Here is a 19,402-nt window from a genome sequence, read left to right as displayed (position 1 = left end):
GGGCTTCAGCTCAGCCAAATGCCCTGCTCTCCCTCTGATTCTGCAGTCCCGGCTCACCTGACCACCAGCAGCCTGTGGCCTGCTCTTTCTGCAGATGTGGGTGGGCTCCCGGAACAGACCCGCAGGGCCCAGCCTGGGAGTGTGCGAGGCCAGGTGGCCAGCGGCCTGCAGAGGGCTCCAGCGCCTGTTCCCAGGAGGGAGAGGCCCACCTTCTGTCTTCTGAAAGGTCTGAGTCAGGGGCCTTGGTTCTGTGAGGACCATCCTCACCGCTCCCCCACATCTGGGTCCTCATGGAGCCTCTGTCTGAGTCCTGGGATGCATCTCCATGCTGGGGCGGGGGCAGCAGGTGAGGCACGAGGGCCTGTTTGCAGAATGCAGGTGGATGAGTGGGCCTGGCTGGGGGGTCCTTTGCGAAATCAGCTCCTGTGAGCCAGCCCTGTCCCCATGGGCGGCAACCTTTGAAGTCAACAAAATCTGGCTGGTTGCCTCTCAGGTGGCCCACGATGGGCTTCCTGCAGAGGGCAGAGTGGACACAGGCCGCAAGTATGTGGACATCTGGGAATTGCCCCTCTGCATTAGTGAGGGGATGAGGTTGGTTTTGGGTTAATGAGAAAGAAGCATGTGCTTGTTTTTGTCTCTGAAATAATGAAGTCTTCTGCTAACATGGCCTTGGGATGCCGTAACTGTTTGGTGTTACCTAGTCTCCTTTAGATTCTCAGTGTCTTATGCTCCTTTCTTTAGTGCGAGGAAAGTATTTTCCATTTTTCTGTAGTTATTATTCTCTTATTTTCGTTTTGCCAACTTTTTGAGTAATTTCTTAGGGGGCATTTAGAGATCTCTAATTCTGGTACAATAAAATTAATGTCCAGTGTCAGCAAACAGCCTCTCCTGTGAGGACAGGATGGCCCCCGATGGAGCCCACTATACTGGAACTTGCACAGTCAGGGCCCTGGATCCTCATTAGGTGCTGTCTCCTCGGCATATAGTGGCAGAGCCAGGCTGAAAGCCCTGAGACTTAGTTTCACCTGCCAAGTGACCACTGTCAGGGTTGGTGGCACAGGCGGTAGGTTGGAGCAGCAATGCAGATGTAGGGTCGGTGTCAGCAGGGGATCTCGTCTGGATCCCTGTGGAAGGTCCACTTCCTACAGCCTTGGTGGGGGAGGAGGGGCAGCCCAGTGGTCGCCCCACCCTGGTGGGCAGGCCTTGGATACAGCCCCTGCGTCTGGCCCAGGCACCTAGGTGGTGAGGGGGTGCTGAGGCCTTTGGTTCTCTGAGCTTCTTTTGGGCAGCAGAAGGACCCTCCCACCGTGACCACCTCTCTTTTCTCTCAGTCTCTTGGGATCTCCTGCACAAAGCAGTAAATGACTGACCAAGGCAACCGTCCTGGCTAAGGTGAGGCCTGTCACCTGTGCCACCCAGTTCATGGGTGGGTGGGTGGCCCAGGGGTGGGTGGTGCTGGAAGAAGGAAGCCCACAAGGGACCTCTCCTTGTGTAAGTGAATTGGCTGTGCCAGGGCAGAGTGTCCAACAGTGGACACTGGCCCAGAGCCTGGAGCCACACAGGTAGGCACTGCATGGAGGGCGGGGCCAGGTGTGAGGACCGGATCCCCACCTGACCTTTGTGCCTCTGAGTCCTGGTGCTGGCTGTGTACGTTCTTGTGACCCCCGAGCTTCGGCCTCCCCACCTGTAAAGTGGGCTTGTGCTGTCTGTCCCCAGGATCCAGGATCCTGTGCCAACGTCCAGAGCCGGGGAACCTGATTCTTGGTGGAGAGGTATATTTTAAGGACATATTGATCTCCATCCTTGTTTACTGACTGCAGCCCTAACTCCCATGTGGCCTTTGGACAGGGCAGTTCCCTCTGCACCCTTGGAGCCAAGGTCTGGAGAGCCCTTCAGCTACTTCTGCGGTGCGCCAGCCCCTGGACTATTAAAAGGTTGTTGTTCACTAGGGATGTGCCCAACCATCTGGGGCATTTGGGGGCCTTTCCGTGCACCAAGGTGGTCCAGGCTGTGGGTGCAGCTCCTGGCTATGGCTTGTCCTTCCTGTGCTGAGTCGCTGACTCACCATGGCTGTTGTCACCTTGTCCCTGCTACATCACAGGGAGGGTGAGGCCTGGGATGCCAGAGGGATGGAGTTGGAGGAGACTGGGACTTCCTTACACTCACAGGCACTGCTGGGCCTCACACAGGCTTTGATTTGGGCTTGGGGTCCAGTCAGGGCCCAGCCAGTCTGTCCATATGCCAAGCCTGAGGTCACCCTGAGGTGTGTTTCTTAGCTCGGTTGGCAGAATAACCGCCCCTGCTGTCACCCATGTCCTAATCCTGCAACTTTAAGTTGCATGGCAAGAGGAGAGGAAGGGAAGCTGTGGATGGAGTTGGGGCTGTTCACCCAGCTGTGGGTGGGGAGACTGTCCTGGATGACCCGGCGGCTGCAGCGTCATCAAGGTAGTCCTTAGGAGGGGAGGAGGGCGGGAGGAGGGTTGAGTCAGGGCAACGTCTGTGAGAGCTCAGCTGGCCATCACTGGCTTTGAACGTGGAAGAGGCCAGGAGCCAGGGAGTGCAGGGGCCTTTAGGAACTGGAGGAGGTGGAAACAGATTCTCTCTAGAGCTTCCAGAGGGAGCTGCCCTTGCCCACGCCTTGATTTTAGCCCAGTGAGACCCATTTGGACTTCTGATCTCTAACCTGGAGAGCGAGTCCCTCGGGGCCTCCTATCCAAAGGCCCTGTGAGGATCCTGGTATTTCCAGCCTCTCACCCCAAGTCTTGTCCCCAGAACAGCCATGTTTCAGGGAGTGCTGGCCCTGCTAACTGAGCCCCGAGTCTGTCTGTCCTACTCTGAGTTTGGTGTTCTGACCTCTGACCTTCTGCCTGAGGGTCAGCACAAACCCATAAAGGCCTGGCAGGCAGGTGTGTGTGATGGGCCATAAGTGTGCAAGGACCCTGCTGGGATGGTGGCAGAACCAGGTCAGGGTGGTGTAGGCCATCCTGTGCCTTCGTCTGCTCCAGATGCTGCAGTGAGGGCACAGCCAGGAGCAGTCAGGGGCTAGGTGAGGGTGTGGACATGGGGCATGGGTGTGACTATGGATGTGTGCATGGACATGGAGCAGGGATGTGGCTGTGGGTGTGGATTTGGGGTCTCACATGGATGTGGGGTCTGATGTGCAGTGTGGATTCTGGGTCTAATTTCTGGGCTCTAAGAACTCAACCAGCTCCCCTCCAGGTCAATGTATTATAACATGTGTCCTTGAAATGAATAATGATGGTGCTGAAGGGACTGTTCTCAGCTCCCAGCTCATCTGGTCCCACAAAAGTCCTTGCATGTGGCTGAAACTCAGTGTCACTGATGAGAACCTGAGGTATACATGGCACTGTGGTCAGTGCATGTGACGTTTTCTAGCCCTGTCCTGCCCTCCTCTGTGCCGAGCTCTTCTTCACATGCCGTAGTGCTGTGCCCTGGTCCCGTTCCTGGCTTTGGGTCTTTGCTTCTATTGGGCAGACACCCTTAGTATAAACTTCATGAAGGAAGAATATTAACACTTTGCCATATTTGATGTATTTTTCATAGCGTGCATTTTAAAGTTTGTTTTGGTGTTTTGGAGCATAATTTTCATCCATCAGTGTTCTTTCTGAGTTTCCTTTCCAATTTTTGTTTGTTTCTTTATAAAGAAAGTCACTTTGCACCCTAAGAGCAGACAAATATTCCCTCACGTTGTGCTTTAGATGGCTTTTCTTTTACACTTGACTCTTTGGAGTGCGTGAATTGACTTTAGCTTGTGTTCTAAGAAAGAGTGAACTTTTTATTTTCAAAAACAGTTTGCTAAGATCTTTTTCTGGACTTCATGCTCTGTTTCCAGAACTCAGGACTGTGGTGGCTGTGGAAGAGAACACCCGTCTAGGGCCCAAGACCCTGGTGGCCTTGCAGGGTTAGTCTGATACACCGGGCACTAGTAGTAACAGCTCACTCTAACAGAGTATTCACTCTGGGGAGGCCCACCCATCTCTTTACCTGGCTTCATTTGCATGTATAAATGCCCCAAGGCCAAGGGCAGTACTATCCTTAGTGAATGAATAAGGAGACTATTCTGTCTGTGGGCAGGCACTTAAGCTCTCATACCTACCTCAGTTTCCCTATTGTGGTAAATAAGGCTAATAATAAGAATTCCCATTATTGCAGGGTTGTTGGAAAATAATGCTATTAGAGTTCTTGACATGCTGCCTGTCTCAGAGTGAACGCTCAGCCAGAGTTAGTGATGATGGAGTTGGTGATGGTGGTGATGGTGGTGGTGATGGTGGTGGTGAAGGTCATGGTGATGATAATGTTGGTGAGGATGATGATGGTGATTGAGGTGATGATAATGATGGTGTAGCAATGTTAGTGATGGTGATGAAAATGATGGTGATGAGGGTGGAGGTGATGATGATAATGATGGTGTGGCAATGTTGGTGATAGTGATGGTAGCGGTGATGATGATGGTGGTTGAGGTGATGATAATGATGGTGTGGCAATGTTGGTGATGGTGTTGGTGGTGAGGGTGATGATGGTGGTGGATGGTGGTAGAGGTGATGATGATGGTGTGGTGATGTTGGTGATGGTGATGGTGATGATGGTGGTGGTGGTGGTTGAGGTGATGGTGATAATGATGGTTTGGCAATGTTGGTGATGGTGATGGTGAAGATGATGATGGTGGTGATGATAGTGGTTGAGGTGATGATGATAATGATGGTGTGGCAATGTTGGTGATGGTGTTGGTGGTGAGGGTGATGTGGTGGTAGAAGTGATGATGATAATGATGGTGTGGCGATGTTGGTGATGACGATGGTAGTGGTGATGATAGTGATTGAGGTGATGATGATGGTGTGGCAATGTTGGTGATGGTGTTGGTGGTGAGGATGATGATGATGGTGGTGGTGGTGATGGTGGTAGAGGTGATGATGATGATGGTGTGGTGATGTTGGTGATGGTGATGGTGATGATAATGATGGTGGTTGAGGTAATGATGATGATGATGATGTAGCAATGTTGGTGATGGTGAAGATGATGATGATGGTGGTGGTGATAGTGTTTGAGGTAATGATGATAATGATGGTGTCGCAATGTTGGTGATGGTGATGGTGATGATGGAGATGGTGATGCTGTTACTCTTACAGGGCCAGGTTCTTTTTTCCTCTTTTATTGAGTTAAAATTCACATAGCATAATATTAATCATTTTAAAGTGAACAATTCAGTGGTACTTAGTAAATTCACAATGCTTTGCAACCATTGCCTCTATCTAGCTTCAAAATATTTTAATTGCCAAAGGAAACTCCGTACCCACTAAACAGTAACTCCTCATTCCTCTCTCCTCCCACCCTCTGAAAGCACTACCAGTCAGCTTTCTGTCTCCGTGGATATACCTATTATAAACATATTATCATTTCACATAAGTGGAATCATACAGCATTAGTCCTTATGTGTCATGCTTCTTTCATTTAGTGTAATGCCTTCAAGATTCATCCACATTGTAGGGTGTATCAGGACCTCATTCCTTTTTAAGGCTGAATAATATTCCATTGTACATACAGACTAAATTTTGTTTATCCATTCATCTGTCAGTGGACATTTGGGCAATTTCCACTTTTTGGTTTTTGTGAGTAATACTGTTAGGAATATTTGTGTACAAGGATTTGTTTGAGTACCTATTCATTTCTTTTTTTGTTTTTTTTTTTTTTTTTTTTGGAGACAGAGTCACGCTTTATTGGCCAGGCTTGAGTGCAGTGGCACAATCTCGGCTCACTGCCACCTCTGCTTCCTGGGTTCAAGTGATTCTCGTGCCTCAGCCTCCTGAGTAGCTAGGACCACAGGTGTGTGCCACTGTGCCCAGCTAATTTTTGTATTTTTGATAGAGACAGGGTTTCGCCATGTTGGTCAGGCTGGTCTCAAACTCCTAACTTCAAGTGATCTGCCCACCTTGGCCTCCCAAAGTGCTGGTATTACAGGCATGAGCCACAGTACCCGGCCTGAGTACCTATTCTTAATTCTTTTGGGTATTTATCTGTCAGTGGAATTGCTGTGTCACATTGTAATTCTATGTTTAATTTTCTGAGGAAACATAAAATTTTTCTCCACAGTGCTTGCACCATTTTACATTTTCACCATTGATGTAAGAGGGTTATGATTTCTCCACATCCTCTCTAACACTTACTTTAAAAAAAAAAAAATTGGCCAGGCACAATGACTCACGCCTGTAATCCCAGTACTTTGGTAGGCTGAGGTGGGTGGATCACCTGAGGTAAGGAGTTTGAGACCAGCCTGACCAACAAGGTGAAACCCCATCTCTACTCAAAATACAAAAATTAGCTGGGCGTGGTGGCAGGCACCTGTAGTCCCAGCTACTCAGGAGGCTGAGACAGGAGAACTGCTTGAACCTGGGAGGCAGAGGTTGCAGTGAGCTGAGATTTCGCCACTGCATTCCAACCTGGGCGACGGAGCAAGACTCTATCTCAAATAATAATAATAATAACTAATAATAATAATAATAAAATGTAGCCATCCTAGTGGGTGTGAAGTGTTATCTTACTGTAGTTTTGATTTTAATTTCCTTAATGACTGAGAATGTTGAGCTTCTTTTCATGTGCTTGTTGTCCATTTGCGTATTTCTTTGAAGAAATGTCTGTTCAAGTCCTTTACCTGTTTATTAATCAGATTGTCTTTTTATTGTTGAACTGTAATAGTTCTTTATATCTTGTGGATACCGTACCCTTGTCTTATTTATGGTTTGCAAATATTTTCTCCTGTTCTGTCACTTGCCTTCTTACTCTGTTAATAGTGTCCTTTAATGCAAAAAAGTTTTTAATTTTGATGGAATCCAAATTAGCAATTTTTTCTTTTGTTGTTCATGCTTTTGGTGTCATATCTATGAATCTGTTGTTAAATTCAGGGTCATGAAGATTTACTCCTATGTTCTAAGAGTTTTATAATTTTAGCTCATATTTAGGCTGTCAATCCATTTCTAGTTAATTTTTGTATGTGGTGTGAGGTAGGCATCCAACTTCATTAAAGGAATGGGTTCAAGTGATTCTCGTGCCTCAGCCTCCTGAGTAGCTAGGACCACAGGTGTGTGCCACTGTGCCCAGCTAATTTTTGTATTTTTGATAGATACAGGGTTTCGCCATGTTGGTCAGGCTGGTCTCAAACTCCTAACTTCAAGTGATCTGCCCACCTTGGCCTCCCAAAGTGCTGGTATTACAGGCATGAGCATGTGGATGTCCACTTGCCTTAGCACCATTTTTTGAAGAGATTATTCTTTCTCCATTGCGTGGTCTAGGAACCCTTGTTAAAAATCAGTTGGCTGTTGATGTATGGGTTTATTTCTGAGGTCTTAGTTCTATTGCATTGATCTATATGTCTATCCTTACGCCAGTGCCACAGTGTTTTATCATAGCCTTGTAGTAAGTTTTAAATCAGGAAGTGTAAGTTTCCTTAGCTTTTCCATTTCTATAAACAAAGTTGTTGGGATTTTGATAGGGATTGCATTGAATCTGTAGATTCCTTTAGGTAGTATTGCTGTCTTAACACTATCAAGTCTTCCAGTTCATCAACATGGGATATATTTCCATTTACTGTATCCTTTAAGACCTCTTTCAGCTGTGTACAAGTCTTACGTTTCCTAGGTTAAATTTATTCCTATATATTAATATTTTGTTATTTTGATGCTATTATAATGGTAGTTGCTTTCTTGATTTTATTTTCAGATTATTCATTGCTAGTGTATAGAAATCCAACTGGTTTTGTGTGTTGTTTTGCAGCTACTTCTGAATTTATTTATTAGCTATAGAAAGTTTTTCTGTGTATGAATTCCTTAGAGTTTTCTATATACAGGATTATGTCATATGCAAATAAAGATAATTTTATATCTTCCTTTCCAATTCAGACTCCTTTTATTTCAGGAATTTTTGTTTCCTAATTGCTCTGGCTAGAGCTTCCAGTGCTGTGTTAAACAGAAGTGGCAACAATAGGCATCCTATTTTGTTCCTCATCTTATGGGAAAAGCTTACAGCCTTTCACCATTGTATACAATGTTTGCTGTGGATTTTTCATCCATGGCTTTCATCATGTTAAAGAAGTTCCCGTCTGTTCCTAGTTTGTGGAGTGTTTTTATCATGAAAAGATTTTGTTAAGTGCTTTTTCTGTATCAATTGAGATGGTCACATAGGATTTTTCATCATTGTGTTAATATGGTATAATGTGTCTTGGGGAGGATGGGGAATTGGGGAAGGATTGGGAGAGATGGGACTATAGGAATGAGACAGAGGGCTGTGCCGGCTCAGGAGAAGGAGCCCAGTGAGCCCTGCTTCTTCTTGTATTTTACCCACTTAATGATATCTTTCCTCCTAGGTGAAGGAAAGAGAAGCACAACTTCTGCTGTCCCAGCCTCCGGGACAGAGCCCCAGGGTTGCATCTTTTTCTTCTTGCAGTCAGACGTGATGCTTCAGGGTTGAAGGACTGGTTTATTTCATGTGCTGAACCATCCTTGCATTCCTGTGATAAATCCCACTTGGTCATGGTGCATTGTCCCCTTAATGTGCTCCTAGACTTTATTTGCTGGTATTCTGTTGAGGATTTTTACATCAAGAATCTGTTGAGGATTCTGTAGAGATACTGGTCTGTAGTTTTCTTTTCTTATAGTGTCTCTGTCTGGTTTTGGACTCAGGGTAATGCTGACTTCATAGAATGAGTTAGGAAATGTTCCCCACTCTTCTATTTTCTGAAAAAGTTTGAGAAGGATTGGTGTTATTCTTCTTTACATATTTGATAGAATTCACTATTGGTGGTTCTGGGATTTTCTTTTTGGGGGAGGTTTTTTTATTATTGATTTAATCTCTTTAGTTGTTATAGGTCTGTTCAAATGTCCTGTTTCTTTTTGAGTCAGTTTTGGCAGTTTGTGTGCTTCTGAGCATTTCTCCATTTCATCCAGGTTATGTAATTTATTGACCTATAATTTTTCATAGTATTCTGTTATAATCCTTTTTTATTTCCTTAAGGTCAGCAGTGTCTTTATGTTTGTTTTTTTTTTGTTTGCTCTGATTAAAAACAGTTTGCTTCATTCACATCTGTAGCTTCCATTCCAGGTAGCTTGCTGCCCAGACCCCCTTCTATAGTGACATTCTAGGGCTGCCTGGGGCGAATGTCCATTTTTAAAATTACTGGTCAGTTTTATCTACATGCATTTGCTCACTAGAGGAAGATGTTGAAGTATTTTCCAGTTTGTTTGCTGCATTCTTCTTCTGGGAGTTGTCTGGATCTGTGCCCTGCCCATTATCCACTGTGTTCTTATTTAGTCTTGGAGCCTCTTTACATGCTACAGATGGCCATTCTCATGTCACTTTTTTTTTTTTTGGAGACAGAGTCTCACTCTGTTGCCCAGGCTGGAGTGCAGTGGTGCAATCTCAGCTCACTGCAACCTCCACCTTCCGGGCTCAAACAATTCCCCCACCTCAGCCTCCCGAGTAGCTGGGATTACAGGTGTGTGTCACTATGCCCCAGCTAAATTTTTTTGTATTTTTATGAGAGACAGAGTTTCACCATGTTGGCCAGGCTGATCTTGAACTCCTGACCTCAAGTGATCCACCCAGCTTGTTCTCTTAAAGTGCTGGGATTACAGACATGAGCCACCACACCTGGCCTCATGTCACTTTTAACTAAAAAAAGTATCAGAATAAAACAAAGCATTTCCATTTTGCTGGGTTTGCTTCTGCAGAAGTTTATTGATGTCTTAGGTTGTGTCCTTTGATACTCTGTCTTCATTCCTCAAATGGCTTAAAGCCTGTAGCCCTGCCATCTGCGTGGGAGGAGCTCTCTCTTGTTCTAAGTCTCCAAGCAGGTTTGCAAGGGGTCTGGAGGAGCTCCAGGGAGGGAATGAGGAAAGAATAGTCCTGTGTCTGGAGTCCTGGGCGTGTCCCAAGGCCAGGCTGCTAGGCCTGTGTCTGGGCCTCTTCTTGGCCCCCATGAGGATGAGCTGGATGGGTGGCTATGGTGTGGCCTGCAGGAGGGGCTCCGAGCTGCCTTTGGTGTTTTCTGCCCCCTCGGGTTACCCCTGGTGAAGTGATGGGGACAGCCTGGCTCTGAGAACCCCTCTTCCTTCCCTGCCCCCCGGGTGACTGGGCATTGGTGGCCCTCACCCAGGCAGGCTTGCTGGATGGCCCATTCATTGGGTCCTCATGGTGGGGCATATCTAGACGCTGTATCTAGGTCCAGGCTGCAGAGGCCTTTGCAGGAGGACATCTCTGCAGCTCTTTCCCTCCACCCTGCTTTCTCGATAGAACACTGTCCCTGCACAGCTGTGCTCCATCTGGTCCAGGTTCCCAGACGATGAGCAGGGATTCTCCCTAGAGCTTGGCAGATGGAAAGTGCTTGAGGGGGTGCTGAGTGCCTAGGTAATGGTCTGTTTCATCTCATTGCAGCTGTGTTGGGGTGGAAGAGGAGGAGGCGCCCGACATCGACATATACCACTGCCCAAACTGTGAGAAAACCCACGGGAAGTCCACCTGTAAGTACCGCAGCCCGAGCGGCCACCTCTTGCTGGCGAGAGCAGCATCCACCCTGCCTGGGCTGTGTGGAGGGCGAGGTCTCTGCTGGCCCTGGGCCCTGGGTTGCTGGGGGCAAAACGCCCTGAGTAGTGTCTAGGGCTGGGGACTCTGCCAGTCTAGCTTGCTGTCCCCTGTAGCCTCACTAGGCCCACCGTAGCCCCTCCTGATCAGCTCCCGCTGGCAGAGGCAGCTGTGTACAGACCCAAAGGGCCTTCTGAGGCCTAGGGAGAGGCCAGACCAGCCTGAGTTAGGGGGACACGAACTTGGGGACCTGGATAAATGGTGATGCAGGGGTTTTCCAGGGTCCCCAGCCTAGCTCTGCCCAGCCAGCCACTGCCACACGGGGGGCACAGCCTGTGTTTTCTGGGCACGTGCATTGTTGGTGGGCTCTGTCCTCCCCTCCTTTTTCAGCCCTGCCTCATGCCACCCACCTCCTCCTCTGCAGAGAATCTTGGAGGGCCTTTGCTTTTCCCACACAACCTGCTGTTTGTGTGTCATAAGGGCTGAGGCTCCGTTTTCTTCTTGGCCCTTTCAGGTGTGCTGGGTCCTGGGATGCAGGCTTGGCTCACACTGTTCAGGTTCATCCAGGTGAGCTGGAGGTTCCATGAGCCTTGAGCTCCAAGCCTCAGCCCTGGTTGCAGACGGGGAGCTGTGTGGTGGTCTGCAAGGACTTGGGAGGGGTGTGGCCTGTAGACAGGACAGATGGTATGGATGTGGGTGTGTTTGTTTAATGTGGCGTCTTGTTTCCACGTCATTGGAGGGTCTTGGGTGCTCACAGAATCTGCTGGCTGGACATGGGCCCTGGCTGGGTCAGCTGATCACATCCCTGCTGACCTGGGCCCAGGACAAGTCTGTGGTATTTTGTTATGGCAGCCTGAACAGAGTATGACGTACACACAGGCACGTGCACACACACATACACATGCACAAATATGTAAGCATACACATACATGCACACGCACATGTGTACAGCCAGGCAGGGGCTGGGGGTCCCACCGCCTGCAACCTCAGCACTGTCTGCTAGTCTAGAATGTCTCTCCCTGGGCGGCTGGCCATAGGAGACGGGAAGGGGAGCCTGCACTGATGTTTTAGTGCAATAGAGGGCAGGTTGGGACACGAGGCCTCTGTCCAAACTCCCCGCAGGCACAGGGGCAGGGTCTGGGTGAGGCAGGCACACAGGACTCCCATGGCAGGTGGGCTGTTTTTGGGGATGCCTGGGGACATTAGAGAAATTGAAGCTGTGTGCTCACCATTGTGTAAAACCTGCCCAACCCCAGCACCACATCATTGCTCTACCCCAACCCCAACTCATGCAAGAGCCCCCAAGCAAGGACCCCTTGAAACGTATGCTGACTATCAGGAGAAGGGGCTCCTGGCCCAGGGGTTTCCGACACTTTCTTTTCTACCAGTCTGAAAGCCTCTTCTCAAGTGATGCACACATGTACAAACCACACAAGAGCAACGCCACCCCAGCAGCCTCCTGAGCCCCTCACTTAGGGGACCTGAGAGGGTCCTGCCTCCCAGGAAAGCATGTCCTGGGGTGTCCTGGCTCCAACCCTGCTCTGCCCTGACACCTGCCCCCTAGGCCCCATGGGGCAGCCCCAGATTCCCACTGGAAGCTCAGCCCTGTTTGTGTCATTCCTGTTGTAAAGACAGCTTGACCCTGAGCTTTCCGGGTGGGCTCATTGAGGTGCCAGAAGCACGAAGATACCCCGCCGGGCTAATCCTTCCTACTGTTTTTGAGCAATAACCAGATGATAGGTTAATGAGCTTGCCATAGGCAGATGCATTCTGAGCATAAATGCAGCCAACTCTTGGGGACCAGGAGTAAGAAGGCAATTTAGGAATCCCGGAACCTCCCCACAGGCAAACCATCAGCCTGTAAGTTCAGAAGAGCTGCTAGCTTCTCCTCATCACCCTCTTGCATATTTGTTGAGGCTGTGCTGGGGATCGGGTCGAGAACTGAAACACATGCAGCCCCCACCGTTGTCCAGCAATGGACAGGCACAAAGTGTTCAGGCTTTGGGAGAGGCCAACAAAGAGCAGCCAGGTCCTCAGAGTAGTGAGAGCCCCACCTGCCCCAGCATCACCAGCTGCCAGGCCAGGCCTCCAAGGCTCCCTCGACCCGGCCTCAGCTCACAGAACAGGGGTGCTGGAGCCCCTTCCACCTATTGCCTGCATCCTCCCTCTGCCCCTACTGATTCCACAGGACTCATCCTACAGGGCTCTGGGGGTCTGGTGCTTCAGCTTGCAACTGGGCCCCAGTTACTTAACTGGGCTTAAGTAATAGAAAACTGGTTTCTTACAGTTCTGGAGGCTGGAAGTCCAAGATCAAGGTGCTGGCTGATTCCATGTGTGGTGAGGGCCTGCTTCTGGTTCATAGACAGTGACCTCTGGCCTTGTCCTCACGTGGTGGAAGGAAGGAGGCAGCTCTCTGGGGTCTCTTTTATAAGGGCACTAATCCCATTCAGGAGGACTTCATCCTCATGACCTCATCACCTCCCAAAGGCCCCACCTCCTAAAATCGTCACCTTAGGGGTCAGGATTTCAACAAATAAATTTTGGTGGGACGGATATTCAGTCCACAGCTGTGTGCATGTGTAGATGTATATGTGTGTGCATGCACGTGTGTCTGCATGCACGTGTCTGTGTGCTGAATGTGCTGTATAAATTCTGTGAAGCAGATTTTCAGTCGTTACTGAGGGACGTGTGCTCCATCAGGACAAAGGTACACGGTTCTAGCGCCTTCCACCAGTGTGTATGCTCAGATTTGAAGTGAGTGTGCACTGTGCCCAGAGCCTGTCTGTGATGCCTCAGTTGGTCTTTGCATTGACTCCAGGCACGCCTTGCACACCAAGGCACTTTAGGGACAAGAGGGCCCCTCTGTGTCCCTGGAGAAGCTCTAAGCCAGCGCTGGGAACCTCTGGAGGCCTTGAGCCTGCCTTCACCTGTCCTGCTCCTGCCACCCTGGCTTGCGGGTGGGGATGGGGGCTGCTCAGGGTTCCAGAGCGAGCTGTGCCTGAGGCCTGGTCCTCACAGTTTGCCCCCTCTTTTTGAAAGCCACAGTGGTGGGGACTGCAGGATGCCTCCCTGTTCCAGTATGTCCCTTGAGCTGATTTTGGCCATGGCCTGTGGACAGGGACCATAGGCCCACAGGTTTACCTGACTGACAGATTTGGTACAGGGTGTCCCAGGGTACCTGACCAGGAACTCAGGAAGGCATCCCTATCTGATGAGGAGTGGTTAGAAGCAGCCCTGAATTGCAGCTCCTGACTTACACACAGTCACTTTTCTTATTGAACTGGCTTTCCTCATCCCGTCCTGCCCTGTGGGGTTGGGGTGACTCTGCTCAGCGGCTGTCTCGGTGTGTTGTCACAGGGGCGCTGTCATCATGCTCTGCATGTGGCTCTGGGACAGGGTGCCCCATGCCAGCAGCAGGAGGGACAGTCAGCCTCCTTGCCCCTCTGTGTACCTTTGCTGGTGACCTTGGCATGGCCCCACGTCTCTGGCCTCAGTTGCTTCACCCATGAGGTGTGGACCCCACCCCACAAGAGAGGAGGTACGCAAGTATAGCTGGGGGCCCTTGGCCTCAGTGAGCGTCCTCGGGCAGGAGTGTGATCGATGAAATAATGACCATGCAGACAGGTGATGGGGAGGATGCCCTCCCCCTGCCGGCCATGCTGGGCCCCTGTGGGCTCCCCTCCGTGGCACCCTGTCTCTGTGGGCTGCCTCCTCTTCCTTGATCTCCTCAGCCAGCCCTGAGGCCTCTCCCAGCTGCAGTGCCATGGCTGCCGCGTAACCACAGGGCTGCCTCGCACTCCTGCCTGGGCCGCTGCCATCCTGGACCTTCATTGCAGCCCCTCCGTGGAGCCCTGCCCACACTCGGTGCTCCTCACAGGCGGTGACCTAAGGGCAGGCAGGGAGCTCTGCTTGGTGCAGAAAGCTCAGCTCTGGAAGTTTCCTCCCTGGGTCCCGCTTGGCTGTCCCATGGAGTAGATATAACTGCCTCCATTTCCACGAGGTCTTCCAAGGCAGGGAAGGCACTTTGTGAACTCTGAAGCCCTTTGCTCCCTTGATATCCACACCTCCCCAGGTAGCAGCAGGCCCAGCAGGAAGGTGATGGTATTCATCAACAGTCACCGAGGCTTAGGACTGTTGGGGGGGTCAGGAGGGTCTGGGCTGTCATTGGGGGTGTGTTTTTTCCAACTCCTTTACGCTCTGGGCTGAACATCTCAGCACACACACTTCTAGGGCCAGCCTTGGCCCCCTTCCCATCTCAGCTCTTAAGAAGCAGGGGCTCCCAAGCATCTGACACTTGAATGACACCTGCTCCAGCACCCCCAGCCTTGCAGGGAGCCAAGCTGCTCAGTGAGTGCTTGCAAACTGCAACAGGAGGGCAGGTTAGAGTTATCTGTGGCCGTGGCATTGTCTGGCTCAGGCTGGCACCAAGAGGGCAGGAGCATGGGCTAAACTGAGCCTTCTCTGTTGATAGTTATGAAGGCAGATGCATCCACCTCTCCTTCCAAGTTGCTCTGAAGCTGAGCAGCCAGTGTGACAAGGACGGGAGACTTCATCTGCTTGCAGACACTCCCCCTGTGCCCACTGTGTGCTGGGCCCAGTACTGGTCACAGGGGGCACCCAGGGATGAGCCCAGGGTCTGTTAGGAGCACCAAGCCAGCCTGCGAGTGTGTTATGCCCGTAAACAAGCAGCTACCACACCAGGTGGCTTTGCCCTGAGAAAAGGCCCAGCGGAGTCTGGAGCAGACACTGTGCATGTGCCAACCTATATCCCACGGCCACCCCACAAGGCCTGTGGGAGCCTTTCTCTAGTAAAGATGAGGCACAGAGATGTCAAGTGATTTGCCCAAGGTTACACAGCTAGAAGAGGATTGGCCAAAACAGATTTGAACCCTTTTTGTTGCTCATCTGTGCCCAGTGCTTCCTTCAGAAGTCCTGGCTTCTGGCCTTGACTCTGTCGGATTTTGCCAAGTTTCCATAATGTCCACTTGAATTGTGGGCAGAGAGATTGAACACAATGCGAAGGTTCTTTGCAAATAAGAGGTCCCAGCCCCACCCAGCCCTGCTCCTTTGAGTTGGTAGCAGATCCTGCTCAGAGACAGGCATTGTCACTAGGTGGTCGTTAGTTCCGTTTGTCCCCACAGCCACCGAGACTCAGGAGAATGACACATGGTCTTCTAAGGTCCCCATCCCCTGCGCCCCCCACCTCACCTTCGTCTGTGAAGGAAGAGCACCGTACGGGCCCTGCCTGGCTCTGCTCTTGAATTCAGTCCCTTTCCTGCTCAAGGGTCAGCCTGTGTCAGACTCAGCCAAGCAGCCCCCAAGGAGGGCATCTCCATGCCCCGATGGGCCTCCCTTACCCCAGCTGCTCTTCTCTGCCTGGTTGAGTACAAGGCTGGGAGCTGGGGGCATAGCAGGGTGGAGAAGAAATTGCTTCCCTCCCTTCAGGGACTTGAAGTCCAGTAGGGGTGTGTGTGCGTGCATAGGGCTTGCGGTTCGGTAGGGGTGTGTGCATGTGTATGTACGTGTGTGTGCATGCGTGTGTGTGCATGCATTGTTCCATGGGCGTGTAGTCCACTAGGGATGTGTGTACATGTGCTCACATGCACATGTAAGAAGTCCAGGGTGTGTATACCTTGTGCCCCGGGAGAAGGTGTGATCTGGGCAGTGTGAGGAAGTAGGTGGAGTGGACAGGTCCATGGTTGGCGGTGGGCAGGGGAGGGCTGGAGTGTGGCCAGCACAGAGGAGCGAGGATGTACACCACCTGGAGAGGTGGGGAGGAGAGGGAACAAGGTGGTGGGACCTGACCTTCCCCTGTCGGTGGCTGTGGCTATTGGGGTGATGGAGGTCCAAGTAGGGAGGTGACAGAGTCCAGCTGTGGAGGCCTTGGGATGGTGAGGCTGAACCGTGGCTGAGGACCTTTTCAGGAGTTGCCTCTCTGGTGGTCTCTGCAGACTCAGAGCCTGAATGAGGAGGGGTCCCGGGAAACCCCAGCTTCTGGGTCAGGGAATGGAGGACAGTGGTGCCATCCATGGTGAGGTGTGGGGTGGGAGAGGACACGAGGTTGAGGTGGGGAGTTGACTCCTCTCTGTGTGTGGCAGGGTGGGGGTGTCATCAGCCTTGGGAGGTGAGCGTGAGCCCAGCAATGCTGGGAGTTGTTAGTAGGCTGGGTGGGCCAAGGTTCTTAGGGGAGGTTGTGGAGCCCTGCTGGGCCTGCGCTGTGTGATGGACCTTTCTTCCGGTCTCCTCCACAGTAAAGAAAAAGCGGACCTGGCACAAACACGGACCGGGGCAAGCGCCCGACGTCAAGCCCGTGCAGAACGGCAGCCAGCTCTTCATCAAGGAGCTGCGGAGCCGGACCTTTCCCAGGTGGGCTGGCCCTCCCTCTGTGCTCCACCTACAGCCAGGGGATGTGCATTCTCTCCGTCCCTGGCCCTGCTATCCATCACTGGGAGCTCCCTCTGCTATGCTTGCTGGAAAGCAGGAAGCAGGAAGCCTGTCTCCTGGAGGCAGCATAGCTTGCACCAGCAACCTAGAGCTCCCTGCAAATGGGCCAGACTCTCCTCCCCTTGGTCAGCACTTCCCTGGGGGTGGGGGACAAGCATTGGTGACCCTTCTCCTGCTGGGTGGAAGGGACCTCTCTCCCAACCTGAGTATGCCCAGCACCTGCCAGGTACTCTCCTGAACCCTTGGCTCCCAGTCCTTCCTCAGCCCACACGCATGTTCTCATGACCCAGGCAGGCGTCCTCCTCATGTCTCCTTCTCAGAGACCCCCAGTGCCCACACTGTTGCTCTGCATGAGGGCAGAGGACAGAATTCTGGCCACAGGGAGGACGCAGCTGGGAGCAGCTCCTGATGAGAAAGGAGCTATTTAGGGGAAGCACCTCCGAGCTGTCCTGTGGCCGTTCATGAGCTGGAGACAGTTTCTGTTTGTCACACAGCCTTTATTTCTCCCTCACTTTTGAGGGATAATTCCACTGGACACAGAATCCTAAGTTGGCAGGTTTTTTTTCTTTTGACATTTTAAATTCCAGCTCCCTTCTTGCGTGTGTGATTTCTGATGCAAAATCCAATGGAACTCTTGTTCTGACCCCTCTCTGGGCAAGGTGTTTTTCTCCTGGCTTCTTTATTTTTTCTTTTCTGACCTTTATTGAGATAAAATACATATAATACAGTTCACCCATTTAAAATGTGCAGTTCAGTGGATTTTACCGTATTCACCGATATGTGCGCATCACTGATTTTGGGACATTTTCATCACCCCCAAAATAAATCCCATTACCTTTATACATCATCCCTGTCTTCCCATCCCGCTTCCCAGCATGTCCTTAGCAACTACTAATCCACCTTCTTGTTTCTGTAGATTTGCTTCATATAAATGGAGCTCTACAACAAGACTGGCCTCTTTCATTTAGCAGAGTGCATTCAGGGGTCATCTGTGCTGTGGCATGTGTTAGCACCTCACTCCTTTTCTGAGGCTGAATGATATTTCATCATATAGATATTCCACATAGGTACTCTGTCTATCCATTCATCAGGTGATGGTCATTCGCGTTGTTTCTACTTTTTGGCTACTACGAATAATTGTGCCATAAACATTTTTATATGAGTTTTTATGTGGACATACGCTTTTATTGTTTTAGGAGTGTAATTGCTGGGTCATATGGTAACTCTGTGTTTAACTGTTTGAAGAACTGTCAGACTGTTTTCCAAAGCAGCTTCCCCGTTTTACCTTCCTACCAGCAGGATATGAGGGTCTCCATTTCTTCACATCCTCACTAGAACTTGTTATTATCTGACTTAACTTGATTCTAGCCATGCGGGTGGGTGTGAACTGGTATCTTATTTTTTGATTTTCATTTCTCTAGTAATTAGTGATGTTGAGCATCTTTTCATGAACTTGTTGATCCTGGTATATCTTCCTTGGAAAAATGACTATTCAGGTCCTTTGCCCATTTTTATTTGTATTTTTTGCTTTTTTAAAAAAATTATTGAGTTTAAAAGTTTCATATATAGTACATTCTAGATACAAGCCCATTACCTGATATATGATTTCAAAATACTGTCTCCTATTCTGTGGGTTGTCTTTTTACTTTCTTGATGGTGTCATTTGAAGTAGAAAAGTTTTTAATTTTGATAAAGTCCAATTAATCTATTTTTTGTTGTTGTGCTTTTGTTCTCATATCTGAGAATCCATTGCCAAATCCAAAGTCATGAAGATTTATTGATATATTTTCTTCTAAGAGTTTTGTAGTTTTAGCACATACAGTTTGTTCTTTGATACATTTTGAGCATATTTTTGTATATGGTGTGAGGTAAGGATTGAACTTCATTTTTTTTTGCATGCAGCTCTTCATTTGTTGCAGTACCATTGGTTGAAAAAACTATTCTTTTGCTGGTAAACAGTCTTGGCACCCGAACTCAATTGGCCACAGATGTGTTTGTTTCTGATATTAAATTCTATTCCACTGATCTATATATCTGCTTATGCCAGTACCACACAGTCTTAATTACTATAATAATTTATAGTAAGTTTTGAAATCAGGAAGTACAAGTCTTCCAAGTTTGTTTTCTTTTCTTTTCTTTTTTTTTTTTTGAGATGGAATCTCACTCTGTCACCCAGGCTGGAGTACAGTGGTATGATCTAGGCTCACTGCAACCTCCACCTCCCAGGTTCAAGTGATTCATCTGCCTCAGCCACCTGAGTAGCTGGGACTACAGGCTTGCACTATCATGCCCGGCTAATTTTTTGTGGTTTTAGTAGAGACGGGGTTTCACCATGTTGGCCGGGCTGGTCTCAAACTCCTGCCCACCTCGG

The 19,402-nt window shown here is 49.7% G+C and overlaps 1 protein-coding gene across 1 annotated transcript in view; it reads left to right on the top strand.

Annotated features, from left to right (window-relative positions):
- The window catches only part of PHF2 (PHD finger protein 2), a 134,111-nt gene that overhangs the window by 58,723 nt on the left and 55,986 nt on the right, over positions 1–19,402 (top strand). The window contains 2 exon segments of the mRNA XM_017847071.1: positions 10,441–10,526; positions 16,839–16,953. Coding sequence (XP_017702560.1) covers positions 10,441–10,526; positions 16,839–16,953 — 201 coding nt within the window.

This window comes from Rhinopithecus bieti, unplaced genomic scaffold (assembly GCF_001698545.2).
Source record: "Rhinopithecus bieti isolate Rb0 unplaced genomic scaffold, ASM169854v2 scaffold_29034, whole genome shotgun sequence".
NCBI classification, from domain to species: domain Eukaryota; kingdom Metazoa; phylum Chordata; class Mammalia; order Primates; family Cercopithecidae; genus Rhinopithecus; species Rhinopithecus bieti.
This window is presented reverse-complemented; position numbering and strand designations above follow the sequence as displayed.